The 21,920-nt window shown below is 32.2% G+C and overlaps 2 protein-coding genes across 7 annotated transcripts; both read left to right on the top strand.

Annotated features, from left to right (window-relative positions):
• Positions 1–1,083: 1,083 nt before the first annotated feature.
• LOC114178898 (HNH endonuclease domain-containing protein) lies at positions 1,084–6,582 on the top strand. Of its 6 annotated transcripts, none has more exons than XR_014994072.1 (5): positions 1,085–1,381; positions 1,678–1,800; positions 4,141–4,367; positions 5,172–5,365; positions 6,164–6,582. XR_014994072.1 is itself a non-coding variant. In XM_028065045.2 (3 exons), the coding sequence occupies exons 1-3, from the start codon at positions 1,159–1,161 to the stop codon at positions 6,307–6,309; spliced, it is 495 nt and encodes a 164-aa protein (XP_027920846.1). In that variant the 5' UTR covers positions 1,085–1,158; the 3' UTR covers positions 6,310–6,582. The 6 variants fall into 6 exon arrangements, 2 of the variants coding, with proteins under 2 accessions (XP_027920846.1, XP_027920847.1); XR_014994073.1 differs by having other exon boundaries at positions 6,161–6,267; XR_014994075.1 differs by lacking the exon at positions 5,172–5,365 and having other exon boundaries at positions 1,084–1,381; positions 6,161–6,582.
• Positions 6,583–13,624: 7,042 nt separating this feature from the next.
• Positions 13,625–18,457, top strand: LOC114179417 (protein IMPAIRED IN BABA-INDUCED STERILITY 1-like). Its single transcript, XM_028065757.2, has 9 exons — positions 13,625–14,478; positions 14,931–15,215; positions 15,357–15,674; positions 16,109–16,336; positions 16,707–16,804; positions 16,994–17,081; positions 17,202–17,729; positions 17,816–17,948; positions 18,113–18,457. Exons 1-9 carry the CDS (start codon positions 14,179–14,181, stop codon positions 18,130–18,132), a joined length of 1,998 nt encoding a protein of 665 aa, XP_027921558.1. The 5' UTR covers positions 13,625–14,178; the 3' UTR covers positions 18,133–18,457.
• The last annotated feature ends 3,463 nt before the right edge of the window (positions 18,458–21,920 follow it).

The raw sequence follows: 21,920 nt of genomic DNA, 5'->3' as shown, positions 1-21,920 counted from the left end.
TTGAAATTGATTGAGAACAAATGTATACACTAAAAGGGTATATTTAAAAACTTTTACTAGGTAAATTTTATTATGTGTTGTATGCATAATTCATTGATACATTTCAAAGCTAAAATTAATTAAATCAAGTGAATTGTATAGGCTCTTAAAATTAACATTTTACGAGGTGATGTCCTCACATCTTGAAGAAATAACAAATACTTTTTTTATGATTATAGTTAGGTATAAGGTCGTTTTTTATGATTAAAAAATGCTTTCAATTCAATTTTTCTTATTCAATTTAATATTAGTGCCATGTTTTATAAAGAAAAAAAATTCTCATAAAAAAAGTAATATTCAAACAAGAGGTTGTAACCTCAATTAATAAAAAATCTTAAAAAAAAAAAATATTGTAGAAAAAATGTCTCCGGGAGTATATTTATTTGTTAAAGGATATGGAAACAAAAGGAGTAAACACCTTTTCTTTTGTTCTCCCATGGATGCTAGTCCTTTCTCTAATGGTTTAGTTTTCTTCCTTAAAGGTAGATTTTATCATTCCTTGTCATGTTTTCAACATTATAAATGTGTCATTGATAAAACTATTGTGTTAGTCAATTAATTTGTTATACATGCAGTTATTTTATTGTTCAACGTTCTTCCACATTGATACTTTATCATATTCTAATAATATATTCCCTAGAACTTAAATAGAAAATTATAAAAACTAAAAGAAAAATTAAAAACTTTTTATAAGTTAAAAGTTGAATGATTTAATCCAATTTAGTGATATAATAGCATCCTAATAGCAATAGCACTAATATCACAAATGAAATTAATATTTGCTTCGTAATGTTAGAAAAAATATATTATAAATGAAAAATACGCCACATTCATTTAAAAATAAACATGTATTTTTTTATATTATAAATAAAACAACTATTATACTCTTAGTTTTTTTTATACTAAAATCATTAAAAATAAGTTAAGAGTTTCAATAATATATTATATACTTATTTATTTATTTTATATTAAAATATTTTTTTTGTTTTAATAAATTATATATTATTAGAATATTAAGAGATTCATGCCATTTATTAAAACAAAAATAAAAACAGATGCTTCTTCTTCCGCTGTTTTTTCCTGATTCCTCGCTCCCTGTAGTGTAGAGTGTGGAGGAGGATGAGTTCTTCTCCGCCTCGTTCTCGTGGCGACGGCGAGAAAAGACCCAGGTTTTTCGATTCAAACGCCAAGGCCATTTGTTGGTCCAAGGCTGATATTGTCCCTGGCCGTCACCCTGAGAGGTGGCGCAAAGACGCCGCCGGTAACATTGTCTGCAAACGTTTTTACAACTGCATCGGCTGCCTCTGCTACGAATACGATCACATCATTCCGTTTTCCAAAGGTTTCATTCTTTTTTTTAATCCATTCATTTCTTCTGCGGCATTTGCATACTCTATTCTTCTTCTATGACTATCACACTTTTTAGTTAAGAGAATAATCTGGGAAGTGACTGAAGATAGAACTAAATTAAAATGATAATGATAGTTTCAATTGTTTTTTTTTTTAAATGAAAATTGGTACAAATTTCCAGTTAAAACCTGTGTTGTTTGTATTAGGTTTGCCTTCGAAAATAGACAATTAGGCTTGCTATTTGATAATTTGATAATTATCTAATTGTGTTGTGATATTGGGGTGTAGGTGGTGAGTCAACAGCGGATAATTGTCAAATACTTCAGTCAAGAGTTAACAGACTCAAATCGGACAAATATGACATTGATGCTGATCAATTGAAAGACTACTCTTGTGAGGTTAATTTTACTGGTATGTCTGCTTCTTTGTTTGTCTATCTCTGCATTTCACTTTTTCTTTATGTAATAGTTGTCGTAATAACAACCTTGTAAAACAGAACCCAATAATTCTGTTTAGTTAATTCTGGTTTTTGTTGAATCAGAATTATAAATTGGTCTTGTATGTGCTTTTGAAGGGGTATGAGAGTTTTCTAGTTTGTGAAACCTCTACAATCTTCCTTTGAAGTTGTGAGTGAGTATTGCAAGAGTGATCTTGGTGGTACGTGAGAGTTGTGTGGGTTCTGTTTACAGTATAGGGAGCTTGGGTGAGAGGATCGTGTAATATCAGTTTAGATATTACACTTTATCCTCCTATTATGCATTTTACCCATCCCTGGCTTGAGGAATTCCTTTATCCAGGTCTGTTCATCATGGAGGAACGAATGATAGTATTATTTTTAGGGACTGAGAATCTCAATTCCTTTTTTCGAACTCAGTCACCTTAGTAAAGTTAGAACCTCAATCCTCTTCGACATACAACCCAAATTGTAGGTAATAGTTGTGATTCTTTCAATTGCTGGCTTTTTTAATTTATTGCTTGCATCATTGAAGAGTATCTGCACAATTTTTTGAAGTGTCTTGGTTGCCCGGATTGGGATTTTCTGAATGCTTTACACATTTCATGTCCCTCAATTTCATCACTAGAAGCTTTTGCCTGCACTTTTTGCATTCTGCACATTATGAGTTATGGACTACTTCACCTTTGTAAAAAATAATGAAAGCAGTTAGATGAAATTCTCTATTAATGTCTTAGTTTCCTTTCATTTGTTTTACGTGAATTTCTTAGTTTAGCTAATGCTTCATTTTAACTGAATCAATTAAGAATGTTTCGTTCTAGTTATCTTCAATTGGCCACCCTGATTCTGAAGATCTCCAAAATTAGTTGGCAATACATTTTTAGATTGATCTTAAGTGGATGTATTGGCGGTCACTATCCCGGACTTAATATTGTGATGGGTAGTTTATTCACTGTATCCCGTTAAAAGAATTGTTGTTGCATTACACTTAGGACCCTTTTCTGTTTGATGATATTTATTGGAAATAATATTACAAAATGAAGGGTTGTGAAAAGATAAAAGGGCGTGAGTTAATATAAATCAAGCAGTATTATTTTATGTAACTATCAGGTATCCGAAGGGTTATTTACATTGTGATTATTTGGCGTGTCTTGTCAAAATTCATGTAATAGTTATGGGTTAATCTTATTATAAATAGAGTTCCTATCCATGCAACTAGTATGCCAAATATAATATAATCCTCCTTTATTTTCTTTAGTCTCCTATCTATTTTTCTAACAAAGTGGTATCAGAGTTTAGGCTTTGATAATTGAGAGATATACACTTGTTGAGTTGATAGATGACAAACAGAATCTTGAACTTGTTTCAAGTCGCTCATTTTACCTATATGGCAATTGGTGCGGTCAGATGAAGGCCTTGCTGGGCCTTGCTGGGGTACCAAGATGCTTGGGAGGTTGTAGATAAATGTTATACCCAACATGACATTGAGAATACTTTGTCTCCAAATGAGAGTGAGGCTTTGTTGATGATAAAGAAGAAGGATCAACAAGCACTTACCATTACCTATGAAGGTTTTGAGGACATCATGTTTGAGATGGTGTCTAATGCATTCACCTCCAAGCAAGCTTGGGAGATTTTGAAAAACTCCTTTTAAGGTGTTGACAAGGTAATGAAGGTGTGCCTACAAATTCTTTGTGGAGGGTTTGAATCCTTGCATATGAAGGTGATTGAATTGATTTCTTATTTTAACAATAAGGTGATAATGATTGTAAATCAAATTATGAATTATGGAGAGAATGTGGAAGACGTTTGCGGTGTAGAAGATTCTTCATTGTCAACAATAAAATTTGATTTTGTGGTTTGTGCAGTTGAAGGGTCAAAGGACATAGAATTGCTGACCAATTGATGGTTTCACTTCAAGCTTATGAAGAAAGGTTCAAAAGAAGACATGATGAGTGTTTAGAAAAAGTCCTCAACGTCAAAGATTCTTTGAAAGAAAATGGAGGAGAAAAAACCAAAAAGGACATTGTCTTGGAAGAGGATGTGGTTGTGGCCAAAGAAGAGAAAGATGAGTCTATGACAATTTTTATAATAATGAAAGGAAACCCACTACATATCATGGAAGAGAAAAAGGAAAAAGTAATTTTGGTAGAACAAATGAAAGGAGGTGTGATAATCTAATGTTGAATGATATCATGCCGTAAATATGGTCATTTTCTATGGAGTATAAAACCAAATGTTGAATGTTATAATTGTCACAGTATGACCATTTTTTTTTCTGGTGACTGTAAAACCAGTGTTGAAGAAAAAGGCTACTCCTGTTGGTGTGAAAGAAGAAGATGAAGAGTTCGCACAATTGCTAGCACTTAGTAATGAATAGAAAGATCATTAAATCTTATGGCATCTTGCAACGGACCAAGTAATCATTCGTAATTACAAGGGGGAGCTTTGTGCAGCTTGAAGAAAAGGTGAAAGAGAATGTTTTCTTTGGTGATTCTTCCAAGACACATAATCCAAGAGAAAGGTACAATTATGATTTCCTTAAAAGATGGTACTCATAAATTAATCAAGGATGTCTATTATATTTCCAAACTAAGAAGTGATATTTTTAGTTTGCAACAACTTATTGAGAAGGCATATTAAATTCTCATGAAAGATAACTGTTTTGGCTTAAGATCAAAACTCTAAATGTCGTTTTGTCAAGAAATAGAATGTTGTTCACTTTAAAACACGGTGTTGACATATGAGGTTTGGTCTTGATCATTTTTAATTTTTGAGTACTCAAGTTAAGTCCTTAGGAGATGAGAGTACGGTAATGGGGATGTTTCACATGAACCACACTATAAATTGTGTGAAACATGACTTTATAGCTAGCATGCAAAATGAAGATTTCCTATAGAAGCTGAATCAAGAGCAAAAGAGCTTGTTCTACTTGTGCATTCCAATGTGTAGTGCATCCTCTTTCATTTGGTAAAAAAGGTTTTTTTGCCCTTTGTTGATGTTTTTTAATGGGAAAAGTTGGGTATAATGTTTTGAAGAAAAAATTAGACATTTGTTATTTAAAAATAAAAATAAAAAGCTCTTGTAGAAAAGGAGAGTGGCTAATAAATAAGGTTTTAAGATATGATAGAGGAGACAAATTGACATAAAAAGAATTCAATGAATTTTGTTACAAATATTGGAATTTGTCAGCCTCTACTGGTCATAGAACTCCACTGCAAAATGTCTTGAAAGAGAAAAGGTGGTGTCATTCTTAGCATGAGTAGAAGGATATTGAAATCTAAATCTATGCCCAAGAAGTTTTGAGCCAATGCTGTTTCATGTACAGGTTATTTGTCTAACCACTCTCCTACAAGGAATGTCAAAAGCCAAGAAGCATGGAAGATCCAAGCTTGATAATAGAAAAATCCAAGAGTTGACCATTTAAGAGTCTTTGGGAGCATGGTGTATGCTCATGTACCTAACAAAGGAAGATTCTAGCTTGACAATAGAAGTGGGAAACATGTGGTCCTTGGCTATGATGTGAGTTCAGAAGATTACTAGTTTTATAATTCAAACAATGGAAAGATTATTATAAACAGAGATGTAGAATGAGGAAGAAACATGGAATTGGCAGAAAGAAAAGCCAAGCAAAATGAGAAGCATTTTAAGAGATATGTTCAAATTGAATTTATTTTATGATTTGTTTTGTCTTTTTTGTTGACTGTGAACGCCTAACCTTTGATGAATCCATGGAGCACAAAAGGTGGAAACAATTCATGGAGAAAGAATTAAAACATTGTGAAGGACACTTGGAATTTATCAAAACTTCCTAAAGGTCATGAAGCAATTAAAGTTCAGTGGACATTCGAGTTTAAGAAAAAAGTTGATGAGAAAAAGGTGGAGGTAGTTCATGTGAAGACACAAGACACAAGACGTTTTCATTTTTCATTAAGCTCCTCAAGGTTAAAGATGTTACAAGATTAAGAAAAATACTTGATATACAGAAAATGTGTTCAGATTTTTCTAAGGGGGATGCTGGAGATGAAAGGGAGTGAGTTTACATGTAAAGTAGAACCTACTCTAATATAAAAGAATAATCAATCCATCTTTTTCGTGTCCCAAATGCAATAAAATCTCCTCTTTTTTCTCTCTAGTTTCCTCTCTATTTTTTCTAACAGATCTAGGCCTGATCAATTATTGACATGTTCATTGGAATTATATGTCTAATTCACAATTACTTATAGGTATAGTGTTGTACAAGTAAATTGTGCAGTGTTCAAATTTCTGCATAACAATCATGTTTCTTATCTCAATATTCTACTTTTGATCAATTAGCAGATAAGGAGCTTGATATAATTGAGATGGCTGTTTACGGCGATGTGGCGCGGCCGGGAAATCAGTGTCGTTGCAGAACTATTGCTGAGAAGCTTGGCAAATTTAAACCAAAAGATGACAAAGATGCTTGTAAGTTGCCACAGGGATGAATCTCAGCTGTAGTAAGCAACTTTACAGCATAATGTATTGAAAACAGAACCTCATGCCAAATCTCTTAAGTTTTAGACAAAAAACAATTGTTTCACTTTATATCATATCATTTGGTTTAGCGTGAGGATTGGCATCTAGACTAGTTGTTAAGTGTAATTCTAGGTTTCTGACTTCTTTAAAGTAACCTCTAAGGTAAGAGGGAAAAAAAACTCTATGATCAATGACAAAATCAATAATTTATATTTAATAAGAAACTTGCATTTGTGGGGTAATTATAGATTTGTATGATATATTTTTTTTTCATTTTCTGATACATGGTTGAGATCGTTTGCTTAATTAGTTAAACAGGAGAAGGCCTATTTTTCAGTTCTTATTTTTGGTCCATGAACATGGTATCCCTGCCTGGAGATAAGTAAAATCTGGTCATTTTGAAAGTCTTTGGGAATGGGTTTAAAATCAAAGTTGTAAAAACTAGGCTTACCCAGCTGGTTCAAATGGGTCCCAAGTCACGGGTTGATATTCAGACCGGAAATATAGCCAATCCAGGTTGATCCAGTTGAATCTGACTGGATCAATAAAAACGATTGAATTGGTCCGATTTTTTTAGTGTGTGTGTGTGTGTGTATATATATATATATATATATATATATATATATATATATATATATATATATTTGCCTTTTAAATTAGTTTACTAATATGTGTTGTTTAATTTTTATTTATGGATCTTTGGTGATGTTAGAACTTTATTTTGAATATTAGTTATTTCAAATAATATCTTAAATTTTGAGCTATCAAATTCCATTATTTTTTTTAAAACTTTATTCACTGTTTCATTTATTTATTTATTTTTATCTAACAAGTTTTAAATTTGATTAGATTTGTCAAATTGGGTTAACTATATATAATATTTTTTTTTTTAAATGTGTGTTGGTCTGTGATCTATCTCTCAAACGATTAATCCAATACATTGATGGGGTCTCCTTGGCCACTTTTCAGAACCGTTTAAAAGAGTTGTGTTCTATTTCTATTTTTTAATTTTGTAATAGATAATTTTAACAAGTGATTCATTTCTAATCTTTAGATTAAAAGTAAATAAAAATATGAAAAAATATATTTAAAATAACTTGTTTATCGTCTTTTACTTTTTCTGATTTCTAACAAGTATAAAGTACTTTTGAAATGCTACAAAGCCTTTTAATATTGCATTTATTATTTTCATAGTTGAAAGGTATGTGAGTGTGAGGGAGTAGGGCCATCCATGGCACCCTGAACAAAATGATAAAAGAATTGTCCCTTTTAAACTGATGTCCCAAAGGACCAAGAAAGATTACTTGTGGATATTGCAGAACTTGCAGAAAACAAATTTTGATATACAGAAAAATTTTTAGTAGTTTGTGTTTCATTCAACTTATAATAGAAACATATCATGTGTACACTTTTGAGAGTGGCTTTTTTTCAACATTCTAAATTAATCCACTTAGCATAATGCAGTTAGGATTTATCTCTATAACACCATCTGATGTTATTTTACCACCACAGGGATGTTACATGGGATATTACAAAATTGGGTGTATTCATTAATCTTCCAAATAAGAACACAAAAAACATTATTTCATGGACTCTAAAAGGGAAGGTGGGTGATTAATGGCTCATAATTAAGAGAGAAAGAACCATTTCCTTTTGTATCAAAATAATATTTTAATAGTAGAAGGACCAACATTCTCCCTTCAAACACTAACGCAACACAAGGTTTTAAGTAAATAGGGTTTATCTTATATACTATTTCTACCATTAAATTCTTGATGCTTAAAGTTATTGCATAATATTTTTAAAGCATTCAATATTACCTATACAACATATATCTAAAATACTTTCATTTTATATGTACCATTTTAAGTGTTAATTTAGGTTTTATCACACAAAGTTGGAGAACAAAATTAAGAGATGAAAACATAAAAAAATTAGAAAAAAAGAATGGACGAAACAGACATTGTCGAATGAGATGTTGCAGAAATAATTGGTGTATTTTTTTTTATTGGACAATCTTCATGAAAAAACTTTTTTTTTTTCTTAATAGAGTTTCTTTTACCTTTCATCTCCGTTTTTCCACCTTCACCCACACCTTTATTTATTCTTTCCATCTCTTCTTTTCTTTTCGATTAAAATTGTTTAAATATGCTGAATAATTTAACTCGATAACATGATAAAATAAAACACTTTGATTTCCCTCTAATTATAAGGTTCTAATTATAAGGTTTGTTAGTGAAGAAAATTGAACTCACAACCTCTCTTACCCTTCTTTTCAAATTTATTAAACCAACATTATAACTCTTAAATGTTAGTGAAGATAGTTGAATCCATAATCTCTTCTAAGACTCACTTCTAACTTTATCACTAAATTAACCTTATATCTCCTTGTCATCTGATTTGAGCATCATAATCTCTTTTAGATCGAGATTGTCAATAATAAAAATTAATTGCAAAATAAGAAAAATAGAAAAATCATTAATTGAGACGGATAATTATATAAAAGTTATCTTATCTTAATTAGAATATTTTACATAAATTTCTATACTTAATTTATCTCAATTTGAACTCTAAATGTTGATCAAGAATAAATTATCAAAATATATTCTCCTTAAATTTATTTGAAGAGGATATGTTTCCAATTTCAAAGTGTTTAACTAATTATCTTTAAACGTGCATACATTAGATATTTGACCTTTTTGGAAAAATAAAATAAGAAAACTTAGATCATACACTATATATGGTTATGGTAATTTTTGGTTTTCTTCAATTGGAACCACGTTCTCTCTTTTTCTTTTTCATCAAGATATATTTAAACTACATCTTTAAAGTTATATAAATAAAAAACTCTAATTCATAAAAATTTAAAATCATTCTATTCTTTAATTTTGAGAAAAGAATTTAACATTTACTCATAATTATAATAAACTAATTAATAATCACCTTAGTATAACCTTTTAAGCAATTACTTTATATAAAAGTTATAAGTTGGAAACTAACCCTACAAAACTAATAAAGGTATATATTTTTAATGTAAAATAATGGCCACAAGTTGACTTAAAACCTTATAGAAACTTTGTAAACCCCACCACCATAGTCATAAATAATCTTACTAAACGTTGACGTTTTTCTGCTTTTCCTTATAAATAAATGTTTCCATAACTAAGTTGGTAGTACTTAACAAATGGAATTAATATTACTACCAAATTAAGTTGGTCTTCTTATACTCAGTCTTTGGACAAACAATTAGAAATGTTCAGAGACAGATACTAATATTTATATACCACTTCACACCATAACATTTATCTGCTGAACTCTCTTTCGGCAAAATACCCCAAATATTATTTATTAATAGTACATTTAAGTAAGAATCATGTGCTTAAATTGCATTAGTTTTACTGAAAAAAAAACTTTTTTTTTTCTGAAATGATCTGATCTTCAGTGGATTAAACTTATGATATGCTTCAAATATGATTATAATTAAATACATTATTAGTTGCTATTTCATATTGTACTACAAAATCTAATGATATCATTTCCATTTTTCACAACATAAGTTTCTATTTCATTTTTTATGTATCCTAATATCGTTTTACTTCATAATTTTATTTTATATAGATTCTATTATATAAATCTCATTACGTGATATAATTTTTTAAAATATTTTTTAGTTTTGACACAATATACAAGTCTTATAACATCTATATTTATAATCTTGGTTCATGTCGTTTAAATTAGTCCTTTTTTTTCGTTCAATTTTGTCTTCATGTTCACGTATTTAATTTGATAACCACAAAGTATGTAGGATTGTACTGTTCACATGATATGACACTCTTCACATTATAACTTATTTGAACAAAACACATGCATTCATAATGTAAATAATGTTATGTCATGTGAAAAATATCAATTTGTACATTCTACTGTTATCAATTTAAACAGCGTCAACATAAAAAGATAAAATTAAACCTAATTTAATAAATCAGATATCAAATCAAACAAACAAAAAATAAAAGAGACCAAATTCAACAAACTGAACTAAAATAATATTTAAAGCTATAATTTTTAACACTCTCCTACTATATACATAATGAATTTCCTGAAAGATCTTAAAACTCTAATTACTATCATTGCAACAGAGATACGTAATGATCACGTAAATGCTAACTTGTTTCTCCTTTTTTTTTCAGATTTCAGATCATAAAGCATTAAGAAAAGTGGAAAATGCAAGATTTTTAGATAAGAAAACCCGAATTTTATGACCAAGTATTTGAAGAATTGGCCTCTCCTTTTGTGATGTAGTTAAGTTGTGCCTGAGTACTGATTAGGGAGAAAAACATGAACATGTTGCAGGGCCAGAATGTGAGTAAGAAAAGAATAAAGTAACTAACGAAGGAAATGTTTGTGTGTTATGGTTCCCTTGTCGTTCAGTGTTTGTGGTTTCATTAAGCGTATGTAGGTTCTCTAGTCAATATTTGCACCAACTAAACCACAGTTATAAACCAAATCCTGACATGGATCCCCACTTGTGACCAACCTTTAACCTACCACACCCACCTCTTTTTCTTCTTCATTTTATTACTCTTTATTCCTTTTAATCACTGTTGTTGGTTTTCAGTTTCATCGACATCTTTTCAAGTGGAAGAGAGGGTGATGCTTCCTCCACCATGTATAAAAAATGAATTCAAAAATTAATCACAACAGCTCCACTCACATGCTTTGTTCAACATCACATTTACTCACTTTGTTTCTTTTGGTGTACATTTACTCACTTCTTTGAGTTGTTTCCTTGTTTGGAAATTAAGCTTATCAGTTTAATCTTGTTTAGGTGCACATGCATTGGCTTTCTGTTTCTTGTCAACTTCCTCAAGTTGCAATTTGGATCACCCTATATTGAAGATTAAAGAAGTCCACTTATGCCACTAAACTGTTTGTCATTATTCTCAAGCCAACTTTGTCAAAATGTCTGGAGTGGTTAATAAATGCATTCAATGAAAAGATTATTTTCTCTGATCAACTGTGGCACATTAAAAATCTGGGGACTTTTTCAGCTTTGTGTTTACCCTGCAGTAAATACATGCAGTACATCTTCATATTTTTTTCTTATAACTGGGTTGAAACTTTCAGGGAAAGATGGGTGCAAGGTTGTAAATCTAAAAGACGATCTTTTTCCTGTTTTAGCTCTGTGATTAACCACTTATCCTCTTTTCTTTTAAATTGTGAATTTGAATAATGCTTTGTCTGCATTTATTTACATTGATTAATGTAAGGGTTTCTTTCATAGTTTCATCTATAGATGTATTTATTAGTTATCACTTTGGTATTGTTTATTTCTATCATTGCTTCTGAGTGCTCCTCATGCTTTGAGGGATATCTTGATTAGATCACGGGAGGCACGAGGCAGCAATTATGGCTTTTCTCAGAGCCATCTTTCCTTTTTTTATGTATATCATCAGAGCCATTTCTTTTTCAGGGGGAGGGGTTGGAGAAGCGACTTTTAAAGTTTTAAAAAGAGTTACTATTATCAGTGTGAACCAGTGATGTCAAAGACACCACATGTAGAACTGGTAAAAGGAAGCCTGATTTTTTTTTTTTTAATTATAAAATTTACTTTGATACTTGTTTATTTCCATGTTTTAAAATCTTTTTTCCTACTTTTGTGGTTTAATTTGTGAAAACTCCATACAGGAATGAATGTAAGATGCTGATATTTAAACTCCAGTCATTATAATAAAATTCAAAAGCTTTTATTACCTCATGTTTCTAATTCTGAATCTTGACCCAGAACTATTAATCTCAGTTACTGGTGACTCAATCCAGCAACTATGAGCCTTATTTCCTTAAATTATGACTTCCTAGTATGATGTTTCCCTGTGGCTAAATAGACAAAATTATGAAAAAGCTTCAATTTGCATAACAGCACAAACCATTATTTAGGTGAATAACAAACAAGACTTGCAGAATCAGGAAAGTTACTCACTTATATTTTACTTTATCCTGTTCTGACTGTTAAATCTAGGATTCCGGAAACTACATAGAATGGTAATCATAACGGTGAAAATAGCTGTTGGATGCTTGGGTTGGATCCCCCTTTCCTTTTATCACTAGAAAGAGAAAAGAGAAAAAAGAAAAAAAAGGATATATAGTGGGAGCCACACTGCAAACTTTTCCCTCGCCATTAGGATACTGAGAAAACAGCATACTGAAAATAAGGTAACCACATTAATAATGCAGACAAGGTTTTGGTGATCAAATCATCATGCTATCCTTCTTTCACTCAAGTCAGCTATGCTTACACCATGCCTAATCATTGTACTGAATTCCTAAACGCATTAGCACCAGGAATAATTTATTAAAACCCCACTTTTAATTTTTTCTGTATTATCAATTGGAAAAAAGGTCTGGTTTTACCTTTTCTTGTGCACATAGGAGGAACTATTGAAACATAGTAAATTATAGGAGGTAAAAGCTAATTTAGCATGTGTAGGAGCCTAGACCGTTTGAATACTTTTGGTCTACATCAAATTGAAATGGGATAATTTGGGAAGATTTTCTGGAATCTACAGAAATGGTCCCAAGACTCTGAATTCCGTAGTGAGGCTATATCCTAAGCAGCACGCTTTCTACCCACTCAAAAATATCAAACATTCCAAAGCGTTATCTTTAAGAAAGTGAGAACTGTGGTCAATATATACACCAAGGATAGAAGCAAGATAGATAGACACTGTTCTGTTTTCATGATCCGGTGTCAAACCACGAAGAAAATTTTGTGCTCAGAGAGTGCCTGCCCCATTATTATTTCAACCTATCAAAATCAAACACAAAATGCGTGGACTTTAAGTCAGTAACTGACGGAAGTAAACATCAAAATGTCAGCGTTTTATGCAGACACAGTTCGAGTAAGCGAATTTTATGCAGACTAACATTTCCTTCCATTATCAACTTTTCAGGGACAATGATTTATTATTTTCAAGAAGTGATTAGTACGAAAAATCACCCTTTTATTACCCTGTTCCCACGTCAAGTGGTGCATGAAGTATGAACAGAAAATAATCTTCAAATCTTGAATTCAAAGAAAGTGGAAATTTAAGCAAGGAAGACGCATTAATGAACACAACAACGACAGCCCAATACCATTTATCAGTGTGGAAGCAAATTAATTGTGATTGATAATAATTGGTGATTAGCAATTTGACATGATGACGACAAAAGCCAAATGAAAACGGAATTTATTAATTTATATATCTGTCATATGCTATAACCTCCCCATTTCACACGCGCTCTTCTAATCAAGCCCATGCAAAATTTCTCTACTTTCAAGTAGTTTACCTTTCACACAACATCACGCTCACAGGCAAAACAAACCTATTATAATACAAATTTGCAAACCAGTAGTACTGAGTAGTTACAAATACAACAAAACCAGTATTTCGCATTTTCGTTCGTTCGTTCGTTCGTTGTCATGCAAAAAGGCAGATACTCACAAAAGACTTTCATCCTTCCGTTGATTTCGGCGCTGTGTTTCAGTGAGCCTCATTAAGATCCCAACATCCACCCTCTCTTTCCGCAATTACCGGAGAAACGAAAAAAAAAAAGTGAGAAAGCGAGTGAAACAAAGTTTTATGTCCGTGCCTGTGTCTGAGTTCATGTCGTGTGAGTTTAAAAGGTCAGACCCATTTGCCCTTGCGGTGTTGAACAGTTGCTGATGCTCACTCTCGTTCTCCGTGGTTCCCAAAGGAGCTAACTTCATCCGAGGAACAGGACGAAGTTAACCGGTTGCGTGGTGGGTCGGAAGGTGAAGGTGTTGGGAGTGATATGGTGCGGTGAGGCGTAACGTAATGGGGTGTGTGGTGGCGAAGCAGGCTGTTTCTGTCACGCCTGCGATTGAGCACTCGGTTGAGTCGGATAAGAACAGGAAGAAGAAGACCGAGTCTGGTAGGAGCGAGTTGGGCGAGTCAGGGAGAGCGAGTTCCAATGGTGGAAGTGAGTCTCTAAGCTTCAGGTTGGGTAACCTGAGCAAGTACGTGGAGGGAGAGCAGGCGGCGGCAGGTTGGCCGGCGTGGCTCAGCGCCGTGGCAAGTGAGGCCATTCACGGTTGGGTCCCTCTTCGAGCTGACGCATTTGAGAAACTTGAAAAGGTTCGTATAAATACCAGCCACCATTTCATCATGTCAAATTATCAATGGTTTATCTCGGGGTGTTCATTTTGTGATTTAACTAACTAGGAAGCATTTCAAAATGAGAGTCATGGATGAGATTTCTCAAACTTTTTGGAATGGTATAGATAAGATTTAAAAATTGTAGTTGCGGTCAGCAATTTTATCACAATGGTTTTGCAGAAAATTTGTAGACGAACACAATTGTAATTGCATCTCAATTTACTTATCACAATATTTGATGTTATAAAACATCGTAAATGCAGTCACAACTATGGTTGCAGAAATCTTAAAAACTTGACGATGTAATTGAAATTGTCGCTATTGAATAATTGGTTTCTCTTGAGTTGTATATAACGTACTGCTTTATATACTAATGTTTATTATTGGTTTTGATAAGTTGGCTTTTATATGTTTGCAAACTGGATGAATAGATTGGGCAGGGAACATATAGTAGTGTTTTCCGAGCAAAGGAGATTGAGACCGGAAAGATAGTAGCTTTGAAGAAGGTGAGATTTGACAATTTTGAGCCGGAGAGTGTGAGGTTTATGGCACGAGAAATAATGATTCTTAGGAGGCTTGATCATCCAAACATCATTAAACTGGAGGGCTTGATTACTTCTAGATTGTCTTGTAGCATATACCTTGTGTTTGAGTACATGGAGCACGACATCACGGGGCTCTTGTCTAGACCGGAAATCAAGTTTAGTGAATCACAGGTATGAATGTTGCATGTTTGTTGTTTTGTTTCTCAGACACCGTGAGATAAGTGTTGAGTGATTTGTGAACTGAGACAAAAAAAGGTGCCAATTGAATGTTGTGATGCTTAGCTAAAAGGATGAAACAATTTTGTTGTGCAGATCAAATGCTACATGAAACAATTGTTATCTGGTCTTGAGCACTGTCACTCACGGGGTGTGATGCACCGGGACATCAAAGGATCAAATCTTTTAGTGAATAATGAAGGGATATTGAAGGTGGCAGATTTTGGACTGGCAAATTTTTCCAATTCTGGGAACAAGCAGCCCCTCACTAGTCGTGTAGTCACGTTATGGTACCGTCCTCCAGAACTTTTGCTCGGTTCAACAGATTATGGTCCATCCGTGGATATTTGGAGTGTTGGCTGTGTATTTGCAGAATTACTAATTGGGAAGCCCATACTTCAGGGGAGAACCGAGGTAGTAAAGTAAACTTTTCAAAATGTATGGACTTTTTTCCTTCCCTGTTTGATATTTTGTGTTCAGATGATTACCCTCTAATGATGCTCGTTGGTGACAATTTGAGTTTCATTCATTGTTTCGGTTACATACTAATTTTATTAAATCCTATGTAGTTGTTGACAATAATTATTCAGAATACAAATTATAGTCCCCTTCCTATTGCATGACGTTTTGTGACAGTCAAAAACTGTTGGTTTGTTTGACATGGGTGCTCTTGTTGTGTGTTTAATTATATATGATCTTGATACAGTGGAGAGTGGAACTGAACTTCATAGATTGCTTGTTAACCGGCTAATTGATAATAAACGAATCAACTGGAAGTGACAAATATAATATTTTGTTCTTTACTGTTCTCTTCAATCTATACTGAATTCAACTTTGCTATACATTAGGTTGAACAATTGCACAAAATTTTCAAGCTCTGTGGCTCCCCACCCGAAGAATACTGGAAAAAAACCAGACTTCCTCATGCAACATTGTTCAAGCCACAGCAACCATACGATAGTTGCCTCCGAGAGACATTTAAAGATTTTCACATCTCCAGTGTAAATCTTCTACAAACTCTTCTTTCTGTCGAACCAAGCAAACGTGGGACTGCCTCCTCCGCTCTCTCATTAGAGGTAAGTCAGCATGGCAATGTTGGTTTTTTATATGTTGAAAATAGTTAGAAAATGGATTTAGGTCTAACTCAACCATCTAAAGTGGATTTAGAGTTAATTCTATAAAGTTGAGTTAAAGTGGATTTACTGAAGTGTTCTTTTTCGGTGATTAATCTCTATAACAGAGCATAGTCTCCTGATTGCGTTTGTACATTTTGATTTTGATAATATCTTTTTGTGCATATAATCTTTCTGTCATTTTTGTGATATTAGTCCTAGCCTATATTCAGATTTGTTCGTCATCCATCTGCAAATTTTATGACCATGTGCAGCATTGATGTATGGTTTTGGACTCTTCTAGCCTTCTAATAATAATTTTACCACTTTTCAGTATTTCAAAACAAAACCTTATGCATGCGACCCATCAACCTTACCAATATACCCACCTAGCAAGGAGATTGATGCGAAACATGAAGAGGAGTCAAGAAGGTAAAAATCAATCATCTTTTTTCTGACTATTTTATGGAGTTTTACTAGAAAGGTTTAGTTTTACTGAAAAGAGGATATGAAGCTTTCAATAGTATTGAACATCATAAACAAAATTTAATCTTGAAATTTTCATTTTATCAATCATCATTTGTTGCCTTTTCATGAGATTATACGTCGATGAACTTCCAGGAAAAAAATTGGTGGGCGAGCTGGTGTACCAGAATCAAGAAAACCATCAAGAAAGCCACTAGCACTGAGTAAATTAGCCCCAGCAGAGGTCTAGCTTGCTTTTTTTGTTCTTCCATCATTGTGTTTCTTATGCACTGATTTCCAAACAGTGACCTAATCACCAAAAATGGATTTTCATCTCACCTAGAATCTTATTCTCCTCCTACAGGATTTGACAACTCAAACTCAAACTTCCCTAAAGATTGATGATAGATGTATCCACACCCTTAAAGAAGAGAACACTAATACAGTTGAGGAGGCACCAAAGCAGTGTAGTGGTAAACCAGAGGATGATTCCCATGTGAAGAATGCATCTAAAGTAGATATTCCCTTTCCTGGGCCATTGCAAGTTTCAAAATCAAGTGGCTTTGCATGGGCAAAAAGGCGTAGAGATGACACTTCTATTAGAACTCACAGTCGGTCTATTTCTAGAGGCTATATCTTTAATTCATTGGAAACTTCTATACTAAATTCAAGGAATAATTCTGAATCCAGAAACTACGAAAATAATGAATTTTTCGGGACATGCACCAACTCTAGGGGCCACGACCTACTTGAAATTTCTAAGCTTTCCATGAAAAATCAATGGAGTAAGTTTGATCGTCCAGATTCATTTGATACTGAGGAGTACCATTCACAAGAACTTTCCATGGCGCTTTATAACAGGCAAGACTCACTATCCAAGAGAAGTAACCTGGTAAGTTTACTTAGTTTGCTAATTCCCTAATGTGCAATTTATGTGCTCTTCACTGGACATGCTTCTTATTTATTTCCTCTTAACAGAGTTACCAGGATCAAGGAGAAAAGGTAGAGTTTTCAGGGCCTCTGCTATCTCAAATGCACACAGTTGATGAACTCTTAGAAAGACATGAGCGTCACATCCGGCGTAGTGTCAGAAGATCATGGTTTCAGAGAGGTATGTGGCAGAAATATCTAAAAGACTGTTGTCACAAAATGAAGAAGCAATTGCTTTTTTCACTCCCTCTTCAATCTTTTCTCATTCATTTTTGTGCATAGAGTTCTTGCAATCATTATCAAGAAACTATGGTATTACAAAGTTAATCGATCCATGGATTGCAGGTAAGAAGCAAGGGACGTAACTCCAAAGGTGATATTTATTCATGGAAGGAAATAGTAACTCCAAAGGTGCATTTGAAACCAAATGTCCTTGTGAAAGGACCATTTTTCATTCTCCAAGCTCACTAGCTGCTGTGACTTTGAGCAACAGATGAACATTATCATGTCCACATAGACACAGTACCAAGAATAGAAGCTTGGAAGCTAACCAATTTGAGGAGTGTAATTCAGTTTACAGAAATCAGAAGGCCATGGAGAAGAGAAGAAAAGCTCTCTTTTTACTTCTTTTTCACCATGGATTCTCTATTTTTGGTCAATTATAATATATGAAAATTTATTTCTTTATCATCTAAACTTCCTCAAACATCTTGCCTTTGGTAATCCTTATCTACCTCTCAATTCTCATCCACCAATGTACATACAAACATTAATACATTATCTGCATTGCTTATAAATTGGTCTAATTCCTATTTCACTATTTTTTATAGGCTTCAATAGTATATTATTCTACAAATATTTTTAAAAGAAAAAAAAATTGAATTTTTCAATAAGATAACATTAGTTTATAAAATTAGTTTCATTCTAAGTTTTTATTTTGAACTTATATCTAATAAGTTAATTTTAGCTTATAAAGGAGTTTATTTTATTTTTCTTCCTAAAACATGTTTATGAAAAAACTAATCCAACTAATATATTATTAACATTTTATTATCTAAAAGTCTCTTTTTTAAAGGAAAAACTTTTGAGTTACACAGTTCATAAGACATTTTTGACTCTCAGATTGTAAAGGCAAGATGGAAAAAGAAAATGTGGGGTGCAAGAAGAAAATATGACTGTGCATTAAATTTTGAAATTTTAGACCAATTTAGTCATTCATCTTTCGAAATACGTGGATTTAGTCTTTTTAATCAAATTTTATTAGGTTTAGTTGATGTTTTGTATGCATTTCAGGATTGTATCTGAGTTGTTTATACTGTTTGACACATTTTCGCTTTAATGTTAAGTCGTCAAATATTATTATGAAATGTGCTTGAAATGTTAAATAAACTTAAAAAAATTGGATTAAAAGAATTAAATTTCTATATTTCAAAAAGTAAATGACTAAATTGACCTAAAATTTTAAAATAAACTAATTCCAAAATTTACTAAAAGTTAAGGGACAAAAATATATTTAAGTTTGCAAATAAAATTGCTCCCGGTTCCTTTTACTACCGGACTTCTTGGGCTTTCTTTTTCTTTTCATTTTGTGGTTTCGCTCCTTTTGTTTATTGGGCTTTGGCCCTAGACGCACCCGGAAAAGATAAGAGGGGACTTAACTCCGCAGCACTTCTTCACATTTCCATCTTTTTCATCTAATTATTTGTTTCTGTAGAAAAAGTCTGAACTGTTTATATAATATATTTTTTAGTTTGTGTAATTTAAAATATATTTTATATTATATAATTACAAATTTTAGATTCTTCAATTCAAAATATATTTATATATTTTTAGATTGTATAATCTAAAATTGTAGTTCTACTATTAAGTGTTCTAAAAATAGTTCTTGGTTCTACAGTTAAGAAGTTAAGATTATAATTTTAAATTTCAAATTTCATTATAACTAAGATTTTTATGATTCAAAATGCTATAATGGAACTTAATCCAGAAGATTTTCAGACCGCACAATCTATAAATAACTCAAAAAGTAGTATCACCTCCACGACTTCTCAAAAGAAAAAGTTAACTAACTTCAGTACTTAGAAAACTCAAAATTATTCAATGTCCAAAATCTGCACTTGGAAAACTGTGTGTCATTTATTTAGCTTGTGTGTTTATCTAACAGGTTCAAATTTCAAAATAATAATTAGGAAGATTTTTTTAAATTTATACAAGCTTAAATAATTGAAAATATAAGTACTCAAAATTAGAAGGAAATTAATAAATGTATTCAAAATTTAAATATAAATGAAACTCAAAACAAGAAAACACATGCTTTTTTAAAAAAATTATATAGAAAAATGACTACATTTAAAGAAAAAAAATCAACATAAATTTATTTAAAATAGATAACAATTTAAATAATAATGATGACAAAGTCATTTATATATGTCAAAAAGACAGTGTATGATATGCATTTAATTTAATGATAAAATTTAGGGTTTGATTGGTGCAATCAACGCATTATAATGCGTCCCAAAAATAGAATCACCATTCTGTGTTGTTTAATTGAAAGCAAGATAAACAAAAGTGGGTGTAATGCATAAATTAGTGCTAAAAATAGAATGAAATTGTAATAATTGGTAGCTAAACCTAGAGACTAGACCTGGAACAGAGAAACCTGGAAACACTTGTTTTAGGGTATTGTCTTGTTGTTAAGAAAAAGAAAAAGAGTGACGCGTGCATGCATGCAATGCAAAGCTCGTAAAATAATTGAGGTGAAATATTTGCAAGGGGTTGCTTCCAAACTTGGTCAGCATCAATGAAACACAACATGGATTGATTTGTTTATATGCAGTTTCTGAGAAGTTAGTGATGTTTTAAGAAAGGTATTAGAGATAAAGGGTACTGTGAACATCGTGGATATGATTGTGTTTGTTTTAGTTGTCAGTTTTAAAGAGGACGCGATGATGAAAGTGAAAGAGGGACCATTGCGCTTACAATCATGTCAATTTTTTACACAACTCTTGCTTGGTTTCTCCACATCAAAATAAAAGGGTCATTCATATGCACCTTTGAGATTGGACCACTACCTGCTCCGTTATCACTAAACTCATGGATTCTACTCTAACATTGTATTACAAATTTAACTACCTTTAAATATTACTCTTTATCACAAAATTAACTTTTAAAATGTTTTCTTATTGACAAATTATAAATTGATTTTAATTTTAGTGGACATAAAATATTATATCTTTGTTCGAACAAAATAAAAGACACTGCAGAACAAAAATATAAAACAAAAACAATTAAAAGGGCCTTTTCCATTCACGTGGATCCCTTTCTTCCATTCAAATATGCGCAAAAAGGAAGAATGTACCTACGTCACTGGATTTCCGTAAAGGAAAATTATAATTTGATTTTTTTTTTACTTCCATCTTTTTTTTTTATATAACTTATGGTAAGTTATTGAATGTTTAAACAAAATAATAATATATTAGTTAATAATCTATATTAAATACATCAAAAAATAAAAAAATGAAGATCATATGGGTGAGTTTCTTATTTTTATTTTTTTTCGTATGAATATATTTCTCTATATATATATAACATTGGTTTTACAAATATAATATATTTAATATTATTTTAATTTAAAATTTTAAGACAGTAATATTATAAATTTTTATTTTTATATAATATTTAATTTTATCTGTTCTGTCTTATGTGAGATTTTTAATTTATACTTTACACTATTCCAAACAAATAGACACTCATTTATTGTGATTAATTAGTAAGGCTTTGGAGGAGAAAAGAAAGTGCCGGGAATTCTCTGCAGTTTCTGAGAAAGTGCTGGAAAAAAATTTTCCAGCTTTTACACGTGAATGCAGAATCTCAAACAATCCTTCGTTACTCCCATCATCTCATCCGATCACGTTTCTTACCCACAAAATGTTAGGCAGCACAGAGTGGTTACAATCATTTCGTGGACCAATTCACATCGCACGTTGATATAGTTGACTTTTCTCTACTGTTGACGAACAATCATGTGGCAGTGCAGAAGGAGCCACAGAGGAACAGCGACAGGCCTCGCACGTCTGATTCCTCGGACCTTACCTTTGATTGCAAGAGACAATCAACGCAGATCGCTAAACAACCAACCCTATGTAATCAACAC

The sequence above is a fragment of the Vigna unguiculata genome, chromosome 3, assembly GCF_037176805.1.
Source record: "Vigna unguiculata cultivar grain cowpea cultivar isolate G323 ecotype 2 chromosome 3, ASM3717680v1, whole genome shotgun sequence".
NCBI lineage: Eukaryota > Viridiplantae > Streptophyta > Magnoliopsida > Fabales > Fabaceae > Vigna > Vigna unguiculata.
This window is presented reverse-complemented; position numbering and strand designations above follow the sequence as displayed.

Bases quoted from the DNA above. Each gene is read 5' to 3' on its own strand.
- LOC114178898 (XM_028065045.2), top strand. From the start codon at position 1,159: ATGAGTTCTTCTCCGCCTCGTTCTCGTGGCGACGGCGAGAAAAGACCC. The intron at 1,382-1,677 runs GTTTCATTCTTT...ATTGGGGTGTAG, and splicing joins CATCATTCCGTTTTCCAAAG to GTGGTGAGTCAACAGCGGAT. The intron at 1,801-6,160 runs GTATGTCTGCTT...TTGATCAATTAG, and splicing joins TTGTGAGGTTAATTTTACTG to CAGATAAGGAGCTTGATATA.
- LOC114179417 (XM_028065757.2), top strand. From the start codon at position 14,179: ATGGGGTGTGTGGTGGCGAAGCAGGCTGTTTCTGTCACGCCTGCGATT. The intron at 16,337-16,706 runs GTAAGTCAGCAT...ACCACTTTTCAG, and splicing joins CCTCCGCTCTCTCATTAGAG to TATTTCAAAACAAAACCTTA. The intron at 17,082-17,201 runs GTCTAGCTTGCT...CTCCTCCTACAG, and splicing joins GTAAATTAGCCCCAGCAGAG to GATTTGACAACTCAAACTCA.